General features: G+C 52.2%; 1 protein-coding gene across 4 annotated transcripts in view; it reads left to right on the top strand.

Annotated features, from left to right (window-relative positions):
* The window catches only part of LOC137207631 (tyrosine-protein phosphatase non-receptor type substrate 1-like), a 43,244-nt gene extending 29,743 nt beyond the window's left edge, over positions 1–13,501 (top strand). For all 4 annotated transcript variants that reach the window (XM_067707687.1, XM_067707689.1, XM_067707686.1 and 1 more), the window contains exons 7-9: positions 2,112–2,136; positions 8,569–8,608; positions 11,016–13,501. In XM_067707687.1, the coding sequence (XP_067563788.1) occupies positions 2,112–2,136; positions 8,569–8,608; positions 11,016–11,270 (320 nt within the window). In that variant the 3' untranslated portion in view covers positions 11,271–13,501. The remainder of the gene's footprint in view (positions 1–2,111; positions 2,137–8,568; positions 8,609–11,015) is intronic.
* Positions 13,502–15,506: the final 2,005 nt, after the last annotated feature.

Genomic DNA, 15,506 nt, shown 5'->3' with positions numbered 1-15,506 from the left:
TTTCCCACTCTTGAAGGAGACTATTTTAAGCCAGTGTTTCTGAAACTTTTTTGGCTACAAGTGATAGAAATACATTTCATGTCTCAACCCAATGCACACACACCCCATCTATAAAATTGGAACTCTGATATTTTCCTTTTTGTCATATTTTGTACTATATTCTTTTAAAAATGCTGGTTTTGACCCACCACGTGCCGCAGCTTATAAAGTGCAAAGTGTGGTCCCGAGCTGTGCTTCTGCACCCAGACCTCCAGGCAGAGCTCAACGGGCATGTTGCGCATCAGCCACGCACCCCTCCTGCACCCCCTTTCCTCTGGTCCCCAAGTTTCCCTCCCCGCTGGGCTGGCTGCAGGGACTCAGCTCTGAGACACTGCCTGAGCCTCCAGCTCCTGTCCAGGAGGGCTGGCGTCAGGGCCCGCATCTCTGGAATCCAGAATGATGCCAGATGATCTACAGGGTGGTTTCCCTAACATTCCTGGCGCCCCCGCACAGGAAGGACTCCTCCTCAGGTGGGGAAGCAGGGTCCGTTGCCCACCAAGAGTGACAAGCCAGCCCTTGGATGGAGCGTTCACGGTGTCCACTAGTGTCCCAGTCCCCTTTGGAGCCTCATCCCTGGCCTCCACGTCAGGCTCCGGCACATGTGAGCTCACTACCATGGGCCTGGGCATCAGTGACCCAGTGTTCCGGAGGGGGAGGGGGGTTGGAGAACTGCAGATGCTGGTGAAGGCCACCCAGCCCTGAGTGGTGCGTCTGCTTGTGTGCAGAGCCCAGCTCTCACACATAGGCTCTAGAGACAGTGACAACTGGCCCTCAGTCAGACCTTCTGATGTGCCAGGCACTGTTCACAGACCTAACCCCACTTTACAGATGAGGAAACTGAGGCATGGGAAAGTTATAAAACTTGCTCAGGGTCTCACAACTGGTGAGTGCTGAGGCCAGGATTCACACCTGGACAGTGGGTCTCCAGGGACTTTGTTTGAGACCACTCTGCACTTCACCTCCATCCTAATGAGACACCTCTTCTCCCTCATTGGTCCCTGGAGGTATCTGCCATCCTCTACCTCATACTCACAGTGAAATATCCTAATTTCAACTCTATCACTTACCAGTTGTGTGACCTTAGGGAGTCATCCAGTGTCCTTGGTATAAAATGGAGATGATTGGTCCCATCACTGGACTCCCTGAGATGACTCATGACCCAGCACTTGGCAACCCATCATCTTCCATTCAAATGTTAGATGCTGAGCTGCAGCATCTAACTGGTGTCACTCACCTAAAAATCCAGTACCTGCCCAGGCACCAAGCGTTAATGTGGCAGTGAGAATTCTTGCATTGTGGCAGCCCCCAGCCTGTTACGATGTGGTGCAGAGCACATTTGCCTGTGCACGTTGCTTTTTAATTACAGTTTTACAGCAAAATGGGAGTCAACTGGTGGCTGATCCCCAGGGCTTCTCTGTGGGATGCCCCATATCACAGGCTTAAAATCTCTGAGCCAGATGGACCCTTTCTTTCCTCCCAAGATCCTTTTTTGGAAAGTGGTGAGATGAAAATGGATGTCCAGCCCAACCCTGTGAGTTAAAGCACTGAAATCCAAGCTCAGAGAGGGAAAATGACCCACAGAGGGTCACACAGCAAGCGAGTCGGTGGCAGAAGTGGGATTCCCATTTACTCCCCTACCTAGCAGACCTGCTAAAACCTGTTCTCCAGCAGTGAAGGGCCCTGATGGGGACCCAGGCTTGCTGTAGGGTCTCTGGTAAGGTGTGTGATGGATGGAAGTGAGGCTCAGACAGAGGTAGGGCAGTTGACCCCTCCCAGGCTGAAGGCTGCTTTGGGATCTGACCTTTGGCAATTCCCAGAGATGGGAAAGCAGGAAGACCCAGCTCACTGGTCTTCCTCCATGGAAGATAATGGGCCGCCCACCCCAGTGGGGTAGACATGGGGTTTCCTGTGGTTTAGAGGTGATTTCAATAATTCCTCCCAACATCCTTGGAGGTAAACCTCTGCCTCCGCCCCTACACACACACACACACACACACACACACACACAAAGTTACGTGAGCAAAGTGTGTTTCTAGGTTAAATAACTGGCTTTTGTTTCTTCTCTCTTTCAGCCAAGGGCTCCACTTCCTCTACAAGGTAAGTGCATCACTGGGCTCGGGTGCTTTTGTAGTTATTTTGTTGTTTGCCTCCAACACTGCAAAGCATACTGCACACCCACTGCGCCAGTCAACTATTTCTTTCCTTTATAAGCTTCTCACCAGGTCCATCTGTAATTACCACCTCAAATGAGGGGATTTGAGGGGATTTCTGCACACAGAGGCACTGATTTCTTGCTTGCTGTCCACAGACAGTGAGACCCTGATCAAATCCCATCTGGACTGTGGCAGAAAACGCCTGCACATTCTGCCCCCGAATCCAAATTGTATACTCTGCTCTTTCCTTCGTTCACTAAATATTCATTGAGTGCTTTGGCACAGACGGCCCTGGCAATGCCGGCATGAGTGGGATAGAAGCATCTGTGCCCTCCTGAAGCCCGTGACCTGGTCAGAAGCTAAGCCGATGACATGACATCACAGATGGTACATTAGTTTGTTGGTTCGCATTATCGGTGGTTTTTGCTGAGTCTCTACTGTGCACCAGCTCTGTTCTGAGCACTCAGGATACAGCAGTGAACAAGAGTCAGTCTGGGCCTTCATGAGGCTCAGATGCCAGTGAGAGAAGCAGGCAGTAAGCCTGGAGGCAAAACAGTATAATGCCCCGTCAGGTGGTGACGAATCAAACACAGCAAGGGGATGGAGAATGCGGGGCAGGGAGGGCAGGGGCAGGGCCTCCTCTGAAGGGGACATATGAGCAGGGACCTGGAGCTGGGGACCTGTGAGGGGACACCTGCTGGGCGAGAGAGCAGGCGAGGCAAAGGCCCAAGGTGGGCAGTACTGGGAGGATACGGGAGGCCAGCCGTTGGAGCAGAAGGAGTGAAGGGACAGGAAGGGATGAGATCAGGAGGTGCAGGCCCACGTACCTTAGCTGTGGCCCATGCAGCAGATGGGTGACTAATCCAGACTTTGCAGCTTTAGGGAAGGCCCCCGACATTCACCCCAGCAGAGTAGAGGCAGCGCCCCATCATCTACCACGTGAATGTACCTGCATGGAAACATGAACGTCCACACCAAGGACGATAAATACAAACTATAAATAGCTTCATGTTGGTTCGGGACAGGTTTTGCCAGCAAATGGGTTTTGAAAATCTTCTGATATTTTTAGAGCTTTGTGGATTTCAGAATTGCAAAGCAGGACTGAGGATCTGGAGGGGAAGCCAGGGGTCTAGGGCCTGTGGCTGTTAGGACTCAGGGTTTTACTCCCGGTTGGATGAGGAGGCTTAGGAGGGAGATGATCTGACTTTGTTTTAAAAGCCATCACCCTGACCACTGTGTGTGGACCAAGGTAAAGGAGGTGAGGGTGGAGGCAGAGAGGCCAGAGAAGAGGCTGCTGCAGTTGTCCAAGCAGATGGTGGTGGCCTAGACCAGGGTGATGGGATGGGCTTAGAAATGGTCAGATTCTGGATATATTTCACAGGTAGAGCCAAGAGAACTTGCCGATGGATTGTAGGGTCAAGGACGATACCAAGGTTGGGGGCATCGGGGTGCTGTGTCCTGTGTTGGGGACCACAGATGCAGTGGGGAAATACTAGGCACTGCGGTTGCACACAGCAAGAGCATCTGACCTGTCTGAAGGGCCCTAGGAAGCACTATGTGTCCCTCCTGCCCCACAGCAGGAGTCTGTGGTGCCCTTGGGAGAGAGCCTTGCTTTCTGCTCTGACCTCCGCAGGTGGCTTCCTGCTCTGAGCCCTGGCCAGCCTCCCGGCTTCCCCATCCCTGAACAAGCAGAGCCACCACTCCAGCAAAACCAGGCTCCTCGCTGCCCCCAGGGAAACATGCTTCCTGTTGCCGGGCCTTCAACTGTCACACTTCCCACCGAAGTACACTCTTTCTCAAGGGCAAGGCTCAGCTTCCGCCCTTTGCCTAAAACCCCTCAGGGGCTCCCTGTGGCCCTCGAGGTAGTCCAGATGCCCTCCTGAGGCCCTCAAGCACCTCGTGGTCCAGCCCTGCTGCGCTGGACAGTTCTACTCCCAGCCACTCCTGGGGCTCACATTCCGTGCCTCAGCCAACGCTGCCCCCCTTCACCTCCTCCCTCACGCTGCATCCTCGCTCTCCTCGCCCTGTGCGCTGGGCCTCTCCCTGAGGTGTGCTCCCCACCCCTGCTCCTGAGCCACCCAGGGTCTGCACAGCTCCAGGGGGTGGCAGTCACGGCCGGCTCTGAACAGCGCCCCCTGGAGTTGTGCCACATGGAAGCTAGTGTAGGAGCCCCTCCTTTTACCTGGTTACCTCTTGCTTTTCCTTCTGGGGCTCAGCAAGGGTGTTACCTCCTCCAGGGACAGAGGCCCCTCCTGGGAGCTCTCCTGATGCCCCTGGATGGACACCCCGGTGTGTCCAAGTTGTCTCTGCACTTGTCCCCATAGTATAACCCACCCCTCTCGAAGGCAGGGGTTACTTCCCTCACGTTCACCGCTAATTGCTGCTGAACTTGGCACCATGCCTGGAATGGAATGGGTGCTCAGTAAAGGTTTGTTGAATAAATGAATGAACAAATGCCGTCCCAAACCACCATAGCAATCCCCGATCTCTAACTTCCTGAATCCCTAAAACTCTCCCTGTCAGTGGCTTCACAGCCCCAGATGTGGAAGGATCTCTCTTTTTTGTTTTGTTTTTATTGTTGTCACTATTTTTTTACATGTCATCTCCTCAATTAGACAGTACATTTCGGGAAGAAAAGGGGTGTGTCGATAATAATAATGACAACAGCATCAGCGGCTAACGTTTATCGGGCATTCACTGTGTTCCAGGCACAGATCTATGATTGTACCTATATTAGCCCATTGGTGATTTAATTATTGCAAAAATCCTATGATTTACTCTTGTCCCAGTTTAATTCAGCAGAGGTTCTGGAACTTGAGTGTGTAGCAGAATTCCCTGGAGGGCTTGTTAAAATGCAGATTACTGGCGCCACCCCCTGAGTTTCTGATGCGGAATTTGTATTCCTAACAAGTTCTCAGGTGGCACTGATGCTGCTGCTTCCGAGCTGGACTTTGAGAACCCCTGCTCTAGAAGCTTATTATTGTCCCCATGTTGTGGTTGAGGAAAGTGAGGCTCAGAGAAGTCGTGAGACCTTCCCAAGGTCCCACAGTTAGTAAGTGCTGAACCTCGAGTCAACCCAGATTTCTCTGACGCTGAAGCTGAGGCTGTTCATCACTGATGCAGTGCCTCTTGCTGCCTGTTTCTTCTTCCCCAGAGAAGCCAGCCGTTTTCTGCCTGTTTTTTATTTTTCCAGCATGAGCCTACCGAGGGAGCCGTGAGATCACTTGCTCCCTTTCATCTCTCTAAGCCAAAGCGTTAGCTAGTGAGCGGTAATGGTGCTTTCCCGTGCAGCCGCCAGCTTCAGCTAGGCTGACTGGGATCAGACGCTTTCCAGAGGACATTGGCATGGGTAACAACCCAGCACCCCGGGAGGGGGCGGAGCAGGGGAGGGGGCAATGCCACCACTTTGAGCTCAAAGGGCCCATCAGATTGCAGGGCCAGTGGGGAGACTGGCTATTTCTAACTCCCTAGGTTAGGACCGTACAAGAGAACGTTGTAATCTTCCTCAGCTCAGATGAGAGAAAAATGTGGCTCTGCTCCCTTAATTGGGCACTGGGGTTCATTCGGTCGGCCATTTGTTCACTTGTCAGACATTCACTGAATTTATTCTTGGAATATTTAAGGCTTCCCTGACTCTTTTCATTTATTCATCTGGATTGAGCGCCAGGCCTTAAGCCGGGGGATTGCAAAGAGTAGCAAAAAGGACACTAGCCCTGGTCTCGTGGCACTTTTGATCCCATGGGAGAGATGTTCATTCATTCAGCAAACATCTATGGCATGCTAATGGCGCACCGGCCCATTACTAGGTGTCAGGGCTCTGGTGGTGAATGACACGGGCCTAGTCCCTGCCCACATGGAGCTAGTGGTCCACAGGGAGGCAAGTTACCAAACAAGCTAGGAGGTTAATACACGATGTGCTGCAGGCACTGACTAAATAACACAAAGTCAGACGCAGAGCAGAGGTTGGGGGGGCAGGGGGTGGGTGTGCGGTGGGCGGTCAGGGAAGACCATCTAAGGAGGGGACATTTAGGAGACAGCTGAGGGGCGAGAAGGCTCTAGCCATGGGAATATCGGGAACAAGAGTAGACCAGGCAGAGGGAATGGCCAGTGCCAAGACCCCGAGGCAGGAGCAGTTGGACGTGTTCACAGACCATGGAGGAGGCAAGGGGGCCAGAGCTGAGTGATCGAGGGTGGAGACAGGATAGAGCATTGGGTGAGGGCACGTCACGCAGGCCAGGCAGTCAGGACTCGGAGACGGATTTCACTGCGTGGTGGGAAGGAGTTGAGGGTTTTAAGCAGAAAGATGATATGACATCGCAGATGCATTTTACATGTGGGGAGTGGAGTGCAGGCAGGGCAGGAATAGAGCAGAGACGCCAGAGGCTCCTCAGAAATTTAAAACCTGGATGGTGGTGATGACGGACTGGAGGGGTTCGATATGTACTTCGGAGGCAGAGTCGACAAACCTTGCAGTGGATTAGACACAGGTTTTAAAGGAGGAGGGAGGAGAATCGGGGGTGATTCCCACTTCCTTAGCCGAGCACAGGGATGAGTAACAGCAATGCCGTTCACTGAGACAGGAGGGACCGGAGGAGAGACAGACATGAAAAATGGATAACTGCTTCTGTTCTGTAATAATTGCTCTGAGAGAGGAGCCCAGTGTTCTGAGAATGGAGTTTGGGATTCAGTGAAGGTTTCCCTGAGAAAGAACTATTTGAAACAGCTCTGAGGGAAGAGAAGGAGTGAATCAGATGAAGAGGCAAGGAGGAATGAGTGTGCAGAGGCCCTGGGGCAGCCTGATTGTCATTCATTCCAAGTCAGTTTTGAGCACCCATACCTATGTGGTGAAGAAGCATGGCAGACAGCCAGACACACAAACCAGATGGGAAAATATGCAAGAAGTTTGAAATTGTCATGGAGGGGCAGCCCAGCCAGCCCAGCACTGTCAGAGCCTTCCCAAGGAAGTGACAACATAGTTGAGTCTTGAAGGATGAGCAAAGGTTAACCAAGAGGAAAAGTGGTTGAGGGGGTTCTTCAAGGCTGTTGTTGACATGTAAAGTGGGCCACATCAAGTAGCCCTTGAGAAATATTGGGTGAGTGAATAAGTGGGTGAATGAGGCCGAGGGAGTTAATGACCCCTAGGGAGGTCAGCCAGGGACAGACTGCACAGGGCTTACGAGCAGGGCGAGGCATTGGACTTGAACCAAAGGCAGTGGGAAGCCAGACCCGTTGGAAGCAGGAGGGGTATGGATGGAGACTGAGTGAGTGATGGTCCCCTCCAGACGGTGTCCCTGCTCCTGGAGGGCCGTTGCTTGGCCACGTGGGACCCGTCCTGCCCCAGAACTGCTTTCTGAGCCAAGTGCTCATGCCAAATCCATTAATAACCCCACTGCCAAGCCCCATTGCTCACTTCTGACATGATCCAGGCTAACATCCCCAGAGTGGCCAGCTTGAGAATTTACACAACTCCTGCAGAGCCAGTGGCTCTGGTTTGCTCACCACCTTGACTGTGACCCTGCAGTGAGCCAAGCCACGGCCTCCAATTACAGAATCAAGTGCTTGAAGAGCTTCTTTGATTAACCAGAACACTTGGTCCTTCTCTTTTCCTTTCTTAGTGGTGACTTAGATGTGTATAATGTAGAACATTGGGAAAACATGGGAAACTAAAAAGAAGAAAAAATACCACCCAAGGACCCCTGCTGTTAACATTTTACTATGTTTCCTTCCAGTGTTATCCACACATTTTTCATAATTGAAATCATTCCACAGAGAATTTTGCTTTTATACTTATCATTTTAATGTGATTTGTAATTTAAAAAAAAAAACTCCCTCATAAACCTTTTAAGTCTTTATCTACAAATCTATCCTAATTTCCTTAACCAGTCCCAGTTGGTGGAGCTGTGAGGTGTAAACCTTCCTCCCCCATCGCGTTCTGTGGTAAATGCCTCTGTGCATAAAGTTTTTTCTATATTTTGAATCCCCCCCCTCACCCGGCCAAGTGTGCGATTATGAGTCAAAAGATGAGGACAACTTCCAAGCTCTTGACTTTGCCAAGCAGCTTCCAGAAAACGTTGTCGGTCGGCCCCCCCCACCAGCAGTGTGTGAACCTGCCAGTTTCACTGCACCTTCCCCAGCACCGAGTATTATAATTTTTAAAGATCCTTGATGATAAAGTAGGTTAAACAAAAAAAAGGTAGTACATGCTGAAAAGCCCTTTGGTCCAAACATGTGATAAGCAGTTGTGTTTCTGTTGGGAATCGCTCATCCACGTCCCCCACCCATATAGGAAGTGGAACCTAAGTGTTATTCTTACCCATTTGCATGAGCACTGGAGATAGTGAGGGTATTTTTATCTGTGCGTCTCTTTCCTTTTTAGGTTGCATGAGCCCGAGAAGAACACTAGAGAAACAACCCAGGTACGGTGCTTGGTGAGATGCCCTTCCTGGGAAACAGGAACAGGCTGGGACAGACTCTCCCAGCTGGAGCAGAGGGAGGGGGGCACTCAGGAAAGCAAGGATCCTCCACCCCTGGCACCCGCCCACCCTGGCGAAGGAGTCTTAATTTAGAACAGGATCTGCAACTCCTGTTGATGCAAGGAAATCATACCACCGAGAGTCTGTCCCCGCCTGTCTGACTCAGTGCCAAACACTGCACAGCTTGGAAGGGCACCGTCCACCATGTGTTCTGTCTAAACGGTGCCCTGGAGTCGGGCTTAGTGTTCATCACGCCATCCAGCCTCCGTGCACGTGCCCAGCCAGTCCTTCCACAAGGAGCACCCTTGCAGCCCTGTGCCGCTCACACGGGGTAACGCACAGCACTGCGCTGCCTGTGCTGGTGGGAAGACCCCATGCCGTTAATGACCTCATGCAAGGGCACACTCCCTTGAGCTGGCACTTTCGCCCCAGCATCACTGAGGGGATTTCAAGGCACCATGGCTGGCTTGTCTCCAAGAACTCTGGCCCTGTCTGCACCAGCTGACGCTGTCAGACCTTGGAGGCAGAGGGCTCCTCTGAGCCTTGTAAGGAGACAGGCCCTACCCTGAACCTGGAATGAGAACATGGCAGCTGTCCTTGACATTTTCCTGGCAGTTGTCATCGTCGTATCTGTAGTCTGTTGAAGAGAGTCAGGGCTGGTGAGAGGCACGGTGCTTCGAGGCCAAAACTCTCCTGACCCAGCACAGCCCCACCCCACCCTTCCTGCCTCCAGCGGGTCCTGGGCATGAGCTCAGGTGGTGATTAGAAATCCAAGACCATTTCCAGTCATGGGACAGGAAGGCCTTCTCCCCCGTCATTTTACTTTCTGGGCCTTTCAAAGTCAAAGTTCTTTCTGGAACTTTGCAGGGAAAGAATGATGGTGAGAAGAGCACTGAAACCTATACAGAATTCAGTCAGTTGGGACTTCCTGAGCCCCTACTATGTGCCAGGCCCTGGGCAGTGAGCAAGGCTCTTGTGGAGCTTGTAGCCCCGTCACTAGGACTCCCAGTGCTGTGGGCCGTCGGAGCACAGCTTCAGAGGCCAGCAGACCTTGGCTCTTTTCTGGCTGTGTGACTTTGACCGAATTTAACTTCTCTGGCTCTCAGATGCTTCACCGTAAAATAGAGTAAATAATTCCTACCAAGCAGAGTTGTGTTAGGGCCTAAATCGGGTGATCCATGTGAGAGCAGGGCGCCTGTCAGCTGTTGGGGACTGAGGTTGTTTTTGTGCATCAGGTAGGATCATGGGCGTTGGTAGCTCCCCTCCACGTCTACAGCGCAGGTGCCAGGCACAGAAGGAGCAAAGTATGTCATTCATGATGGGTAATTTCAAGGCGGCAGTTGTGTGTAATAAGATGAGCATGTGGGAGAGGTTCAGGTTTGCCAGGTGGCAGATGACAGCTGACACGTGCTGAACATATGTGCACTTGGCATGAGCCAGGCTCCGTCCTAAGAGCTTTACCTGGACCATCTCATCGGATCCTCCCAGTGACCCTGGCAATAGATACTATTATTAGACCCACTTTACAGATAGGGAAACCAAGGCCCAGAGAGGCTAAGTGAACTGCCCAGTCCCTCAGCCAGAGAGAGCAGAACCAGGATTCATACTCCGACTTCTGCCTACAGAACATTTACCTCCTGTTCACTGCTGGCCTCATTCTCACACACCCCTGTCTTCTGTCCCCCAGTCCCCAGCTTCACTAGAAGCGGGGCTGAAACTGTTGCCATCCATTTATCCATCCACCACTCGTTCATTCGTTCATTTAACATCCATGGGGCTTCTTCTGTGCCAGCCTTGGTTTCTGCATCATAACAGATGCCTAGTGAATTTTTGTTGAATAAATGAGTGAATAAGTGAATGTCTGCTTCCACTGGGGGGTCAGCATCTTCTCAGACCTCCAAACAGGCACAGACAGCCCTAGGTGGCGGCTGCTGTGATGCAGAAGCACAGACTGAGGAAGCACAGAGACAGAGCTCTGGACCCAGCTGAGAGGAGGGTCTTAGGATGAAATTGACGGGGTGGATTGGGTTTCATTACAAGAAGAAGGAGGGCCGGACACTGTAGGCAGAGGAAAGAGCATCAGGAAAGGCAGGCGAGAACTGCAGGAGGGGGTGACGTTGAAGCAGGGACATGAGGCCACTACACTGACGGTTAGGAAGACCCTTCAGGCCATGTGAGGAAGAGGCTGATTGGAAGGGCATGGCTGGAGACAGATGACCTTGGCCGGAGAAGAGGGGGCATGAACTAGGGCTGAGCCGGTGGAGGCCAAGAAGAGACAGAAGCAACCAGACTTGGTACCGAGGGTGAGTGGCTGGGGGCTCCAGAATGACCTTCTCTCCATCTCACTTAGATCCAGGACAACAACGACATCACATATGCAGACCTGAACCTGCCCAAGGGGAAGAAGTCCACCCCCAAGGCCGACGAACCCAACAACCACACGGAGTATGCCAGCATTCAGGCCTGCCCACCACCTGTGTCCGAGGACACCCTCACCTACGCCGACCTGGACATGGTCCACCTCAACCGGAACCCTAAGCAGCCAGCCCCCAAGCCTGAGCCATCCTACTCAGAGTATGCCAGTGTCCAGGTCCAGAGGAAGTGAGCAGGGCCGTGGTCATCTCTAGGATCTGTCCCCATGAGCCTTCCTGTCCCGTTGCGGGCAACCTTGATGAGGACAGCCAGCCCAGTTCCTGGAGGGCCAGGGTGGGACAGGACCCAACAGTGAGGGTAGCTCTTGTCTCCCCAGCCCAGCTGGCTCTCCAGCATTTCCACGGGAGCCATGGCCCCTCTATGTGGCCACACATGGAGGCTAGTGTTGCCAGACTAGGCAGGGAACCGACCTGGGAGCTGGCCAGAGCCATCAGGGGTGCAAGAACTCTCACGCCTCTGTCCATCAACTGTGGGTCTTTGTCATGGTCTTGGAGACCACTGACTGCCTCCTTGACACTCTGCAGCCCGATCTTCCAGAGTGAGGAGGGAGAAAACCCACCTCCTCGTCCCAGCACCACCCACCTGGGGCTTTGGGGAAAGTTTTCCCTTTAGATCGAACTGCCCATCCATGGCGAAGAAGCTGGACGCGCATCCCGAGACTTGGTGCCGTGGCTGCCAGCAGTCCCGGTCTCCCCTCCCTGCACTGACCAGCCACAAGCCCCGGGGAGGAGAGGACCGTCTGAGGAACTCCTCCGCCACCAAGGACTGAGACAAAACGCCCCTCCTCCTCACGGCCCTCGAGACCTGGAGGACCTCCTACGGTGATACTCCACGTGGCCCCACCTCTCCCTTCCATACCTGAGCTCGCTTCCTTCAGCAAGCACTAACTCACAACCTCTCGCTGTGGACGCCTGTAAATTATTGAGAAATGTGAAATGTGCAATCTTGAAACTGAGGTGTTAGAAAATTTGATCTGTGGTGTTTTGTTCTGTATTTTTCTTAAAACAACAGCAGTGTTATCCTGGCTCTTTGTCATGTGTTGAAGTGTGTGGTTGGGTCTTGTGCAGTCTAAGGTTGAACGGTCGGTTGTCCTGGAGGGATGCTCTTACAGTGGAAACTGAGTTCCTCCCAGTCCCAGAGGCTTGAGGGTGGGGAAGAAGGTTCCAGGTTGGCTGCTTCATGGAGACACTTAGCCCTCTCTCCACGAGGCTGGTACTTCTGCCTTCCGAGCCCCCAGTGTGCTAAGTCTGAACCTGCCCATGCTTCTCCAGGCTGCCTCCTTCTCCGTCTGGCCAAGACCCAATGCCTCAGTCTGCTCACCTGTAAAGAGGGGAGCGGAAAGATGCCATCCCTCCCCTCCATCGCTCACAAGCACTTTAGGGCCATGCAGGGTAGGAAGCTGTGCCTGGATGTTTTCCCCATTCCAGCTCTCTGAGCTCATCTCTGAAGGTGGAATCTTCCATTTCTGCTCCCAAACCCTGTCGAAATCAAACTGGAACAAATCAAAGACAGCCAGGAGGACTGGGTAGCTGTGACGCCAGGAATGACCTACCTTCTGTCCCTCTGTCAAGAGGTTGGGCAGAGGCCGTGACCCTGTTATCCTCGGACCCCGCACCCCTCCATTTCAGTGTGGGGGCCTGGCTGGGCCCAGGGCAAGAAGATATTGCAAGCCCTGTTTATTCGGTCTTCACGTGTAACTGATCAGCTCTCAGAGCTGAGATGCCAATCTTCACTGCCCCCTGGGTCCAGCCATTTGATGCCCGAGGGATTCCTGGCTCACGCTGTCAGAGGCAGAAGCTGAGCCATGCTGCCCATCAGCAGGTCCTCCAGGTGGAACTCGGGGAGCCGAATGCAGACCCAGCTCTCTGGGGGACAGTGATCTGTTTTACATGATGGCATGCAGGAACTGGCTGAGCCAACAGGCCATGTGGGCAGCTCTGGCCCCACAAGCCAGAGCTTCTCTGTGGCATCTAGGAGCACAGTGGCTCGAGCTATTTCCAGATTCCAAAAGCTTGGCTTGTAAACCTTGATCTCCCTCTCTTCTGCCCAGAGACAGCACACGCATGTGAGCACACACACGCACACACACAGAATTTTAAAAAAATGTTTTCTTGGTGCCATTTTCATTTTATTTTATTTTGAATTTTGGAAGGGGAGTAAGGAAGGAGGCCAAGAAAGTCACGTAGTTTAGCTTCAGCCCGGCAGCCTGGAGATTCCCATACCTTGTGAACCGAACCCCAGGAAAAGGAAGCAGTCGAAACAACAGTATGGAAGGAGCATGGTTTCTGGAGTTTATTTTCAAACTGCGGGGAAGGAAACAGGCCCTATTTTGTATATAGTTGCAACTTAAACTTTTTGGCTTGCAAAATATTTTTGTAATAAAGATTTCTGGGTAACAACGGCCCCTCTGGGTGTTGAGTGTCCTTGTCTCTGTGAGTTTGTCCCTGCGCCCACGAGCCTGGGAGAAGATCATGTGGGCCCCAGGGCTTGGAAGTGACTTCAGCGTTTGATCCTCTCTTGTGTTTTATAGACACAAAGACTTTGTTTCCCCTGGCTCAGAGGGAGTCAGGGTAAGGCCACCCAAACACCTGCTTGAGCAGAATTCCAACAGAAAACCAAGTTTGAATCCCGGCTCTGCCACTTTGTAGCTGCGGGAACAAACCACTCACCTCTCTGAGACTCAGGCTGGTCATTGGCACAATGGGGACAATAATACCCCCTCTAGGTTTAGTGTGGGGATTAAAGGGGCTAGGGTGCTCGGCACATGGCAGGCCTTCACTAAGCGTTGGGTCTTCCTGCCCTAAACATTGCACAGTGGGGTCTGGTCACCCCTCACCACCTGTGGGATCTTGGACAAGCAGGTCACCCTCTCGGGGCACTTTCCTCCTCTACCAAATGTGGAAGCTAATGCTTGTCCTAGAATAACACTGCCAGATGATTCATGTCTCGTGCTAGTATATAGTAGGTGCTCAATAAATGTTAGTTTCTTTATGTCCCCTCCATAAGAATATTAATAATATTAATGACAGTTATATAATGATGGCAACATGACATTCATAGTTAGTGCTTACTGTGTGTCGGCGCTTTGCACTGATTAACCCCTTTATACCTCACAACGCCAGGTAAATAATAGTACTGACCTTGTTTATAGACAAGGCACAGAGAGGTGGTGTAACTTTTATGGGGTCACACAACTAATGAGTGATGTTGCTGAGACTCAAACTCTAGCTGCCAGCTTCAGAGCCCAACTTCTAGCCACTGAGTTAATATCAACACATTACATATGGGCACTGACTCTGCAAAATTATTAGCAGTAATAATAGCTAATGCCTGCTGTGGTGAGTAATATGCCAAATGCTTTACAGTTATTAACTCATTTAATCCCCCAACCACTATGTGAGGTAGGAACTCCTATTATCCCTGTTTTACAGATGAGTAAACCGAGGCACAGAGAAGCTAAGTCATTTCCCTAATGCCCCATGGCAGAGCCCAAGTAGTCTGCCTCTTCTTTCTTTCTCTTTTTTCTTTTTTCTTTGGCTGCATCAGGTCTTTAGTTGTGGCACGCGGGATCTTCGTTGAGGCGTGCAGCATCTTTCGTTGTGGCGTACAGGCTTCTCTCTAGTTGTGGCACACAGGCTCCAGGGCGCATGGGCTCTGCAGTTTGTGGTACATGGGCTCTCTTGTTGAGGTGCGCGAACTCAAGAGTTGTGGCTCGCGGGCTTAGTTGCCCCGCAGCATGTGGGATCCTAGCTCCCTGACCAGGGATCGAACTCACATCCCCTGCATTGTAAAGCAGATTCTTTACCACTGGACCGCCAGGGAAGTCTCTCCATCATGTTTAATTCTCCTAACTGTCCAGTAGTGGTGGTGGCTGTGCCCATTTTGCAGAGAGAGACAGAAATTTGAGGCTCAGAAGTGCACATGACCTGGCCAATCTCACACAATGAATCTTTAGTCAAGCTGGGACTTGCACTTGGATCCACAAGCCCACCCGGGATCAGCCCTGAGCCCTTGGCCTGGTCCATGTGACCACACAGAAGGCAAGGAGCTTCCTGCTGCGCTCAGAGAGGTCACCTGCCTCACCCTCCAGGACCTTGGCTGTGACAGAGAACTCAGCTCTCCTCCCTTGGCCCCAGCTTGTGAAATACATGTGCTGCTTGCAGGATGAGGTGTTCCAGGCATGAATACAGGCTGAGCAGGTGGGGAAATGCCTTCGTTCTCTGGGAAGGCAAGAGCGGGGGTGCCGACTGCACATCCAGGCGAGGAGACCCGGGGATGTAATTCACGCAGCACCTGGGCCTCACTTCTCCACAGCCCGTATCTCTAGGGCTGAGGTTGGCAGGCGAAATCTAAGTTCATGGGACCCAAGTGACCCTCTCCCTCCTGCCGGGAAATAAGTTAAGCATTC

This window comes from Pseudorca crassidens, chromosome 15 (genome assembly GCF_039906515.1).
Source record: "Pseudorca crassidens isolate mPseCra1 chromosome 15, mPseCra1.hap1, whole genome shotgun sequence".
Taxonomy (NCBI): Eukaryota; Metazoa; Chordata; class Mammalia; order Artiodactyla; family Delphinidae; genus Pseudorca; species Pseudorca crassidens.
Note: the sequence above shows the minus strand (reverse complement) of the source record. Positions and strands in the feature narration are given on the sequence as shown.